Consider the following 12,061-nt stretch of genomic DNA (forward strand, 5'->3'; position numbering starts at 1 on the left):
AAGCTGTTAATGCACGAGAGGGCTGCACTTCAGTGCCCCCAAGTCTGCCCCTTCTCCCAGCTGAACAAGCCCCATCTTCTCTGCCTCTCCTCAAAGGGCAAGTGTTCCAGCTCCTCAGCCCCTTAGAGATCCTGTGCTCAACTCATGTTAGTTATCTCCACCTCCTGGTTTTGGTGGGGTTTTGTTTGTTAAAGGATACAATATTTAGAATAGGGTCTAAAAAATGTTAAGCAGAAGACACTTCCCTCCTTCTGCTAGCTCTGCTCCTGCTGATACTGCCCAGACTGTCAGATCTTCCTTGCTGCCAGGTCCACTGCTGGCTCGAGTCCACCCTAGTGTCCCCCAGGGCACCCAGGTCCCTTCCCCAGAGCTGTTTCCCTGGGGTTATTCCTTCTTGGGTGCAGGACTGGGCCATCCCACTCCAGGCTGCCCTGTGAACATACAGCCTAAGCCTCCTTGCAAGAAAGCATGACATGCCCTGGCTTTAAACACGACAGTTTTTGCCTCTTTTCAAACAAAATACGATAGGATATTCCAGTTATTCCACTACAATGTACAAGTAATTACAATTTATGCCCACTGACAGTACAATTAGCAGGAATAAGCTCTCTCCTACTGGCTCTATCTTCTTCTCAGCAGAAGAACTAACATTCTTTAATCAGTGATGTGCATATTGCAGCTTCCATTTGTAGGAGAAAGTTCTTGAGCCTACCAGGGTGCTTGAGAACTCCTATTAGTAATGGCACTACAGTCAAAATATATCACTTTCTATTAATACGTTTTTTGGATGCTGCCTTTTTTTAGTTCATTTTAAAATTGGTTTTCAAAGCACATCTAATAGATAATGAATAAAATCAGAGTAAGAGCATTTTGTGCAGTGGGAGCAAAAATCCTTCCTATATTATCATAAATTGCTGATGCATCACAATACAAAATGTACTGAAAACAGGTGGGAACCAGAAAGCACTAAGATGTCTATAACTGGAATTAAACACTATTTTTCCATTTGTTTGGCACTGGAATTAATCTCAGGCAGGCTTGTGTTGGTGTCTAAGTGCAGGTTGAACAAGATTCTCCAAAGGAAGCATTTCCTCCACCTGACAAACAGAGAACACTGCACCAGGCAGCACTTGGCCATTAAATGAATCAGCCATGATAAGCCTGCACAAATATTGACTTGAAGTCCCAGACCTGCTGATGCCTTATGGCAAAGGTACTCTGTTGCCAAGGGCAGAAGGGGCAGAAACGTGACAACCCTGCCTCCCCATCAGGCTGCCACAGCTTCTGCCTGCCTCATCCTCCTCCTGGTGTCACCTGGGTCAGGGGCACCATCTTCCACTGCCCCTCTCTAGCGCTTGTATCCCCCCTCACACCACAACTAACTGGTGCAGATCAACAGTCTACAAGCATTCAGAGGCTGACTATTTGGAAGCAAAGGCGTTGCTGTGAAAACTGCAGTTCCATGATGTTTGGCAGAGAAACGATGAATGCTATCAGCTATAATTGGTAACTACTCACACCTCCTTTGCAAAGAAGAAAGGGAAGGACAGTCCAAGCTGTGGAGATTAGATTATAACCAAAATCACAGAGACAAGCTCAAATGCTGTTTCTTAAAAATAAATTTCTCCTACTAAACCAGAACATCTCTGTTGGAGATGGAAGTAAAAGAGGGCCCTCATAACTCATGTTGTAATCCAAACTCAAGTGGCTCCTGCTAAATCTCAATGTCTCCAAAATCCAGAAATGCACAAGAGCTGACCTGTGGCTTGGTCTATCCTTGGGATAGGGTACCAGAGGAGAAACAAATCAACAAGAAACCATGAGATTCAGAACAGCACTGGTTTGGCTTCCCCACAGCTGGTGGAAGGCAGGGAAATGCACAGGATCCAGTTCTGACCAGTCATTAGATTTAATCAGCAAAACTGCTTTTTCAGAGAGCCCTTGCAGGTCTGTAAAGCTATATCCAATTAAGCCAAGATCACGCATAACATCAAAGAGGAAAATCACATGCTAGTAATGGGCATGCTGAGCAGCTATTCATTAACTAGAACATTCCCAGGGCAGAAGTTTTGTAAACACTTTTTTCCATGCTTAACAGATACCCAGAAACCTTATGGAAAACACCACAATGCTACATGCAAATTCTGCATATGTCTTCTCAAGAGCTGTGGAAGCACTGTGGTTATTTTTCATGGTACAGAGTCACAGAGCACGGCTTTAAAATCGAAGAATACCATTAGTCAATGATTTCCTCAGCTAACTGAACACAGGCAGGCATCACATCTAAAGTCCATGGACTTCAGATTCAAGAGGAAAAAAGGAGAAAAATCTAGGTGGCCATTCTGCCTTGCTCCATCAGCAATGGCTTGAAATATCTCAAAAAAGCCCAGCTGCCACTCCAGATGTTCCACAGCGCACGCATTCAGTGAGCCAGAAGGTTTCAGGCACCAAAAGGCACCGAGGGCTGATGTTTTCACAATGGCCCACACCTGTACACTGCAGCAAAGGATCGAGGGGTCCTGGTGCTTCCAAAACAACTTCTGGTTTCATGGGCTGCACTGATCAGAAAGGGTCAGTTAAGATTAAACAAACTGATCTCAGCTTAGAATCTGGATGCAAATTTTAAACAGCTCTTAATTCTTCATCAGTAATTCATTGACAGAAAATAACAGATCAGATGAATGGCTTTCAGCAGCAGGGCTGGGAACAAAGGTCCTGGAACAACACAAAGAAGCGGCTGTCATGGCCACATAACACCTAATAAGGAGTTTTTAATTATTATTTCCCATCACCTTTCTGCTCACATGTTCCTCAGCAGTAAGTGCTGTTTCGAGTGGATCAAAGACAGGGACTATTTTCTTCTTCTCTACAGAATTTTGTTATGTACAGGAGAGGAAAAACCAGTGGTAGCAGATTTTGTTCCTGCCTGAATAATTTTCATTCTTCAAGACTTCTCCTGACCCCAGAGTCAGTGTGATGCTGGCAGTACAGAAGGCAAGATAAACTCCTACCCTGGGGCTTAGAACATCTGCACACCCCAATAACCTGCTTGCAAAAACAACTCTGATATAAGAGCAGAATTAGATACAGGGAAGGAAAGGAGACAATCTTGAAAACATCACCAGGAACTTGTCACAGTTAATGACATCAGAACCTGCAGTATTTCTCTGGCCACAGCCAATGCCGCCTCCATCTCCCCAGCTCTGCCCACCCAAATTCCGCACGTTATTGAATGTTCTCACCATTGCACACCTCCTCAGATCCTGCTTTCTCCACCCACCCTGCATGTTCTCTGTGGAAGTTCCTGTGGTGGTACTGAAACACAGAGCATCTGCTCTGAGCTGGAGTTTGAAGGTGTTTGGCTCTCTCTGTTCAGATGCTGCCCTTTGGCTTTTCCTGTGACATGACCCCCAAACCCTAGAAGTCTGGGATCTCGTTTTTTGCAGCCAATCACAATGGAACTTTGCTCGGGATTTCCAGGAAGGGTTCTGTACCTGGTATTATCGGTGAAGATGATGCCATGATTCTCTTGTACTTCTTCCCATGACTAGCCAGTGGTTTTCCCTGCTAGTTTCATTTTCTGCATCATGTTTCACAGCTTAGATCTAATTGATCTGCTTTATGCAATTATGGATTAGGTTTACAGAAGGCCAGTTTTGCCTTTTTTTATACTGAGGTATACAATCTGCAAATGAAGTTGCAATATTTCAGTAAACCAGTTAATAAGACAAGTGCAGTTAGCTTAATGTGCCAGTGCCACCACAGTGAGGGCTTGGCTGAGTCCAGTTGATGTCCATCCTTCTGCTGACTTCAGCAGGACATGGACCAAGTTAAATACATGCCCCAGCATTCTGCAGCTCTGATCTAGGGGCCTTAACAGAGAATGTATATAAGAAAGCAACCAAAATGGATTTTACAGATAGAGGAAAGCAAATTAGCAGCATCACCTCCATCACTCTGTCCTCTGCTCCAAGTGCTGCTGCTTCACTTGGGAGTTTTAGATATGGAGAGTTTCTGTATCAGAACATATGGGGGAAGAATCAACAGCTGAAGCTCTTCTTGGATTGGCTAAGGCTGTACCCTGGCACAAAGGCAGCTGCCTGCAAAATTATCAGTTAATCCTTTATTCAACTTCCAAACATTTTTCAAATAGTTAAGGGTATAAACAGGGCACAGGCAGCTCTAATTCACACCGACACCTTGAAAGGCAACATCCTCCTGGCTAGCCTCCAGCTGGACTGAGCTCCAGCAACCAAGGGCCTTGGGGAGGGGGTACAGGGGGCAGACAGCTGCCAGTGCCACCGCAGCTGCAGGTGACAGCTGAGTCTGCAGCAGGTCTGCAGTGAGCCCCTCGCGGGCTCCCAGACATCGCCCTGGCTGCGCTCGCCAGCCCTGACAGCAATGATGTCACCGCACTGCTGAGGCAGAGCACAGAGCTGCGGGGTCCTGCAAAGGGCAGGGGCAGCACGAGGAACAGCTCAGGAAGAAGCACCAGCAGATGGTGACAGAATTCGAGGAAGAATTCGTATAATTTGTATATATTAATTGTATAATTTGTAAAATAATTTCTCACGCTTCAGAAAAACACGACAATTTAGCCTTTTCACTTGGATTTCTCAGTCCAGGAGAGCTTTTAAAACAGCACTAATATCCATCCTCTTCTTACCCCACACGAAGTTTTTGTCCTTGTCATGGAAACAGTTTCTCCCCACCCCTCCCAAGTGCCCTAGCACTTTACTATCACTCATGGTATCTCTGTGTCAGATGTGTTTCCTTCCCAGTGCTTTCAGCTGACATATTATTACATCCAGCTTCCTCTTTGCCCTCTTACTCTGAGTATTTCCATGCTCTGCTTCAACAGCAGTCTGTGCAATGCAAAACAGAGCTGGCTATAAACCTCTCTATGCAGCAGGTGGAAAGGCAAAAGCAGGAAAGCAGAAATCGAGGACTCGAGCTTCTGCACAGATAAACAACTACCGCTTTGCTTTGCTCCCTCTCTTCTCCCTCCCTGCTCCCACATAGACAAAATGCAAACAGAAACTCTTTTTTCTTGATGTTCTGCCAAATAGGTAACTCAGAGCATCACAAGTCTAATTCCCTGTGTTCTCACTCAATTCTGCTCAGAGGCACTGCAATAATCTTGTCTCATTCCACCTCATTCCTGAATTCATGGGCTGTTATGTAGAGGAGACAATATCTGCTGGCCAGCTACAAACAAATGAACAAAGGAGTAAATAAATCATTCGTGGAATGTTGGCATCTGCATTGTTTAATGCCTTTTGTTTCTCGGTGCTCTCATCTGCCCCTGCTCACAGAAGCCATGGCTTCAGCAGCACAGCAGAACACAGTGACAGAGCAGACCTACCTTTGCGGAAGCTAAAGCACCGCTTAATTCTCCTGTAAGTCGTTTTAGGGATGAAGGGAGCTGCTGCTAAGGCACCTGGGCTGCGGACTCCAGCATTTCTGTCTTCAGGCATCATACAGGCCAGAGCCCCCACGTCCCCCCAGAGCCCTTCTTTACCAGCAGCATCCAGACAAAACAGCACGGTTACTCATCGTTAGTGACTGCTGAGGAGTTTTTGTAACTGTATTTTCCTCTGGAGCTAGGAGATTGTGGTCTTCTAGATCTTGGGTAGGGCTTGAAATGATTTTGATGTTCTCTTCCCTGCTTCAGTTTTGCTTTGGGGAACAATTTCCTTCCATCTATTTCCTTTCGTTTCTTTTATTCCCTGCGGTGAGACAACTGCCTATTATGCAATGTCACAACAAAAGAGTTTCAGCAAAAAGATGTATCTTCCATTCAAACAGAAGTGCCTGCACAGATGGAGAGGCAGAAAGACTTCTTCCTCCTGGCTGGAACAGAAGGCTGAGAGCAGAGACTAATTCCACAGCAGAAGCTCAGCACTGTGCAGTGTGCAAGGGGAAAGAGAAGAACAATACCAAAAAGGCCACGGAGAAATCCTTCAGGACACAACACTCCTTGCTGGCACCCTTCCTTTCTGCTACCGAGAAGCACAAGTAACCGTCCCTTCGCCCAAGAGGCTCTTTGTCCACACCAGATTCCTCTCAAAAGTCCTTTTATACGGCCAGCTCCTCGTGTGATGCTCTCACAGGCTTCTCGCTTGTTTTATTGCCTTCCAACTACCAGCAGCTCTCCTGGGAGAGGCGCGTCAGATGCGGCAGCGGCGCAGGAGCCCGGGAGCTGCCAGGAACCCACGCCTGCAGCGGGGGATGCTCGGGCTGGAGCAGGGCTGGAGCAGGGCTGGAGCAGGGCTGGAAGATCTGGATGGAAGCAGGGCTGGAGCAGGGCTGGCAGCAGGGCTGGAAGCAGGGCTGGAAGCAGGGCTGGAGCAGGGCTGGAAGATCTGGATGGAAGCAGGGCTGGAGCAGGGCTGGCAGCAGAGCTGGAGCAGGGCTGGAAGCAGGGCTGGAGCAGGGCTGGCAGCAGAGCTGGAGCAGGGCTGGCAGCAGGGCTGGAGCAGGGCTGGAAGCAGGGCTGGAGCAGGGCTGGAAGATCTGGATGGAAGCAGGGCTGGAGCAGGGCTGGCAGCAGAGCTGGAGCAGGGCTGGAAGCAGGGCTGGAAGCAGGGCCGGTGCGGGGCCGGAGCAGCGCAGCTCTGCTCCGCCCGTGTGCAGCAGGTGCGGGCGGCCGCGGCAGCCGCAGCGCGCGTTTGCGTCTCCTCGGGTGACTTTGAGTTGACTTCAGGCGCTGTCATTTGCGGCGCTAGGAACGCGCAGGCTGTGCCTGGCTCCTGCAGGAGGTGCTAAACCTTACACTGCTACCCCTGCTAAAATGCTCATGGCTCCTTCTCGCGTCCTCCCTCCCCCCCGAGTTGAAGGCTCTGTAAAAAATTGCCTTTTTAATCTAATCAGGAAGGGAATTTCATGTGCAAACAGGCATTACATGCCCTGCCTCATTTACATTTCTTTTCCCTTTCAGATTTTTTTTTCCACGGTCACCTTATTCTTCTGGTGCAAAAAACACCAGAGCTTAGTTTCTGATGAGCTTAGCAGATTCCCACCTGCCCCCCTCCCACCTTCTCCTTCTAGCACAGGTTAACAAATAACAATTTAATGATAAGGTTAATCATTTACAGAGCTCCTCGTTCTGGTACCAGGAGTCCTCTCCCACTGCCAGACAAACTTTAAATACTAGTGGCTCAGCAAGGCTTGTACACATCCGCTGCACACACACATACGGGGCTTACTTATGATGCTTAGAAGAACCAGAAAATTCACATGTTACTCAAAGTGGCACTTGACTTGTATGACACCCAGCTATTGTGGTTTACCATTAAGAACTGAAATTCAGGAAGCTGATAGAAAACTAGTGTTTTGATTAATTAGCTGTCTGAAATAATTTTGTGTTGCAAGTAATTACTTGTTACTGGCTAGTCATCATCAGGTGATTGCAACCTTCCTGTATCTTTTTTACAGCTATTATAATATGTAAAACCATTTTAACTTCAGCAGCTACAGATCATAAAGGCAGGCTCTTAAGACATCTTAAGTCTGAAGTGCCTGTCTTAAGAAGAGTCAAACTGTTGCAGCAGCTGTAGCAACATCCAAATAGCAAAGGATAAAAAAAATACGAGTGTGTCGGGTCATTCATAATTACAGAAGAGTTAGCAGGATTTATTTATAACTTGTTAAGATAGCTCTGACTGTGAAGTACTTAATAAAATGGGGGACATGTTGGAAACTCAGTTCTTAACGGTGACACATCCCAAGATACTGCCTTTGCCTTGTTATCACAGTCAAACCCTCTCCATGAACACTACACCCTAAATTATGTCCCAGCTACTTTTGCCTTTTCCAGGGAGTTAACTGTTTGCTTCCCAATACAAACAACCCTGAATCAGTATACTTGCTCAAGAAACCCAAAAAGAAAAACAGGAACATACTTCCAAGTGTTTTAACTGCAAATGAATTGAAAAGGTAACACAAGGATTGCAGCTGTCTAGTTTTATATAAATCAGCAAGCAAAATCCTCAGCGAGGTGCTTCCCGCAGTAACTGGCATTAAACATTCCTACAATGATGGTGTCCTGAGAATTTTCTTGGTGGCTGGAAGGGTTCCCAGCTGCAAATCAGAAATAGCTCTTGCCCTATAAAAGCAAATGAGAAGCTGGTGAAGAAAGCACAGGGTCAGGCCTTGAGAGATTTGGTTTCTATTTGTAACCCTCTGTTCATTGACTTGGGCCGGAATTTCGTTTCACCTCATCGCAGCTCCCCGCCTGTGACAGGCAGAGAACAGCAAGGCTGTTCCTTTTTATCTGCCACAGAAAGATACTGTGGTGCAGGAAGCCAAGTGCAAAAATCCACAAAGATACTCTGTGAGAAATCCACTTCTGCTAAGCCTCCAAATTTATTACTGCTACAGCAGCTTACTCTGCCTCTGGACTGGAGTAGAAGAATGCTGGGGAGCTCAACACAAGGCCTGAAGAGAAAGCTGGGGATGGGTCATCTTTGTGCTAGATAAAAACCAGGTTTCTTACCTAGCCTAATTACAGAAGACTGTGGTACTCATACTTTCCCTTTCCCAAACCAACCCCATATACCTGTAGCAGCTCACGCCTTTTAAGACAAACCTTTCACTTTGTGAGGTGGTGGGTTTTTTGTGGTTTTTTTTTTTTTTTTTTTAATTTATTTAACACTCTAAGACCTACGTTCCCAGATTCAGGACTGTGCCATCTTATTTAACATAAAAGGCCAGATGCCAGTGGCATGACTGCTCTGCACCATCCTCTCAAGGGACACTTCCCAGGAGAAGCCAAGGAGAAGGCAGTTGTGTTTGAGGGATGCCAGGCAGGCCCTAGCTGACCAAGTCCCTCAGTGCAGCCCACCAATGAGGCCAAAGTCCCCTCCTAAATACTCTGTGACCTGAATAAAGCACAAAGGAAGAAAAGTGGCTTATAAGAAAAGTCTTCTTTAACATTCCCATTAGTCTCTCCTTCCCCCTTCCTGTGTTCTACCAGCAGTTACAGAAAGAAGTCAGCAATAAGAGTTTTCAGTGATAACTGCACTTCCTGATCGTGAAACAGCACACACAGTCCTGCCCTCCTGACTTTTTTCCAGCAGCCTGCAGACAAGAATAATCATTTGCTGCAATACAGGTGGTGTTCCACTGTAGGAAAATACTTCTGTCCTCAGCCTTAGAGATTTGAGAGCTCCAAGGAACAGACTGATTAATATACAGACACTTTGTGCAAGTGTATCAATCATGCCTCTACTATAATTTAGATATTATCACCAGAATAGTAATGATGAAAATTATTACAATAATTTGCAACCTATTCAACATAAGAGAGCATTTAAAAAAGACAACTAGATTCCCAGTGATAAATTTTGGTCCAGTACTACTGAAGTCATTGGAGATGCCAATCAAATTCCCACACTGTTAGTGCTAAAATTCTGAGGGACAGCTTTATATAATGCTATTACTGGTCTTAGTTGTCACTGGCAGGAGAATTGCTGACAGCTTTTCCAACAGGCATTTAACAAACACCACGGATGGTTTTTCAGCTGGTGACCAAAGGCATTACCCTGCCTCTCCCTGCAGGAAAGCCGATTCCATCCAAGACCAACCTTCTGTGAAAACCTCCCCTCACACTATCATGTGCTGTCCTCATGAAGGGAAGTGGTTCCAGACAGTTCAAAGTCTTTTAATTGAGCCCTCTGCATGGAAACACGTTTACTCCACTTTTCTGGAAAGATCCAGACCATTCCCAGCTCTGGCCGTGATCCGAGAGCAGAGGAACCCCTGTGTGTGTGAGCACCGCGCTCCCCACGCCTCACCTCCTCCGAAGGGCGCCCAGATGACCCTGCGGATGGACCTCACCCAGTCCTCCATGTCGCTCTGCGTGCTGGCCATGAGCAGGTAGGTCTCATGGTTGGCCGTCATCCGCTCCCGGTCTGCTCCTGCAAGACAAGACACCGCGCTCAGGGACCCTGTGCCCCCTGCCCGGCCAGCCCGGCCGCCGGAGCACCCGCAGCGCCTCCAGGGCAGGCACACTGCCTGCTGCCAGACATGCAGAGGGGGGCCTGCAAGTGCACTCCCCATCAGACAGTGAGAAGCTGTCATGCTTCCAGAAGGAAATGAGAGGATAAATGTCATCAGTAAACAAAAACAGCCCCATGCTGTTCCAAGAACCACAGGGGCCTCCACTAATCTGTAACTTGATACACACACTGGAAATTTTGCCGCAGTTACTGTACCACGATGGAGAGAACAAACCAGAGACTGATAAGGGTGCTCTGAATAAGAGGGGATGAGTCCATTCTTACTCCCAGGAACACCCTGTGCCACACTCAGGGCATAACACTTGATACACCCGAGTGTTGCTGTGACTCCCTAAGGAAAAGGCAGACACGGTACAACGCTTGGGCGGCTCTGGTGAGGATCACACTAAGAGGGAGCACGCTGTCTTTCCATCCTTTCTTTAAAGGATGGGCCCACAGTAAGAAGATCAAAACCAGAGCGTGGCTTGCCACACCTCCATGTTTTCAGACCTGTACTACTGTTTCATCTCCATTCTAAAAGGTACCACGTTAGTGCAAGGGCACTGGGGATTCCAGCCACCTGTCCAGCACTGCAGAATGCCAAACCCTTCCAGAAAAAGAGTGGCATTTTGACACCCTTCACTGAGCCAAGGGCATATACAAGTACTTCACACAAAAATGCAATGCACCTAGAAATCCTGTCAGTCCTGTATTCACATCTTTCCAGCTTCTTAAATTCCCATTTTTTATCCTAGTGGTATCTAAAGTAAATATCTCTGCTCATTACAGCAGGAATACTGCACCTGGAAGAGTGCCATGCTTCGTGCTGGGCATTGAAACAGCTAGGTTTTTAAAGAGAGATTTCTTAAGGACTACAAAATCCTGGCATTCTGAATTCTGAAGTATTTTGAATTAATCTACTCCTGTAGACCATGCTTTACAGAACTAGGACACACAACTGCAAAAGGGACTTAATCGAAACTTGAATGCAAAAGCCAGACATTGGCAGATTCTACTGAACATTTATTCTTAAGGATTGCATCATTATTCAAAACTTAAACTTTAACTTGGAGGCAAACAGAGATTCCGATTTTCTACAGTCAGAACTCAGCCCTATGTTCCCCAAAAAGGCATTGAAACAAATAATCCACCAACCTGAACTACAGTACATTTTAGACCATACCACAGTTTAGAAGTCTAAAGAACACTGCATTTTTTCTAAGACATAGTAAGGATGAAGCTATGTTAAGTACCAATACTAGAGAAATATCAAGGTGTTCTTTAATTTTTTTTTAATCTTTTCAGTGACTAGCTCAAGGTCAAAACATGGGTCTTACTTCTGTGCTATCTTTCATCCTTTTTACCACAGAGAATGAGGGTCTGGGGACAGGGAAGCATCAGAATCCCAGACCTTGGCACTCCACATCAACCCCACCCCGCAGAAAACACAGTCAGGCCCTGGCAATTTGCTCCCCACTTTTTCTTAGCCATTTTGACCAGGACAGGGGCAGGTCTCTCATTCAAGGACAAAAAGGAGACATGACACATCTTCAGTTTACTTCAACAGGCCTATTGGCCTATTTTATCTATATCTAGAGTTCTCACTCTAAAAAGACCAAAAAATAAGGACAGAAGCATAAAACCTCTATATATTCTCACAGCTATTAAATATAATAGTAATAAATACAGTATAGAGAAAAAATGCACAATTGAGTCCTTTCTGTGGCCTATAAAACCTGAAAAAATTATTTGTATTATCGTATTGCACTGTAGCTCCTTTTCATTTCAGTGGACTAGGATTCTGCACGGTGCCACAAATAAAGCCCAAAAAAGGTGCATAAACATAATATATATATCAGATCCAGTAATAAAAAAAAAAGTGGTGATGTGATTTTTCACTAAAGAGACAACAAAAAAGAAGACATGTGATGGTCCTCAGGTGCTGCCAGATTGATCCACATTCTTTTAATAGCCTGCATATTTAAATTCAACAGATTATATAATACTTACTTGGCAGGTGATGTAGTATTTACCAAGTTATCACATGATGACAAATTGGA

General features: G+C 45.7%; 1 protein-coding gene across 7 annotated transcripts in view; it reads right to left on the reverse strand.

Moving 5' to 3' along the window:
* Nucleotides 1–12,061, reverse strand: part of ARHGAP24 (Rho GTPase activating protein 24) — a 114,977-nt gene that overhangs the window by 19,417 nt on the left and 83,499 nt on the right. For 5 of the 7 annotated variants that reach the window (XM_063415021.1, XM_063415022.1, XM_063415023.1 and 2 more), the window contains one exon: nucleotides 9,798–9,920. The exons of 1 other annotated variant lie outside the window; for it this stretch is intronic. In XM_063415021.1, the coding sequence (XP_063271091.1) occupies nucleotides 9,798–9,920 (123 nt within the window). Of the gene's footprint in view, nucleotides 1–5,365; nucleotides 6,303–9,797; nucleotides 9,921–12,061 lie in introns of those variants that run through there. One more of the 7 variants, XM_063415026.1, reaches the window with a different exon arrangement.

Source organism: Prinia subflava, chromosome 18 (assembly GCF_021018805.1).
Source record: "Prinia subflava isolate CZ2003 ecotype Zambia chromosome 18, Cam_Psub_1.2, whole genome shotgun sequence".
NCBI lineage: Eukaryota > Metazoa > Chordata > Aves > Passeriformes > Cisticolidae > Prinia > Prinia subflava.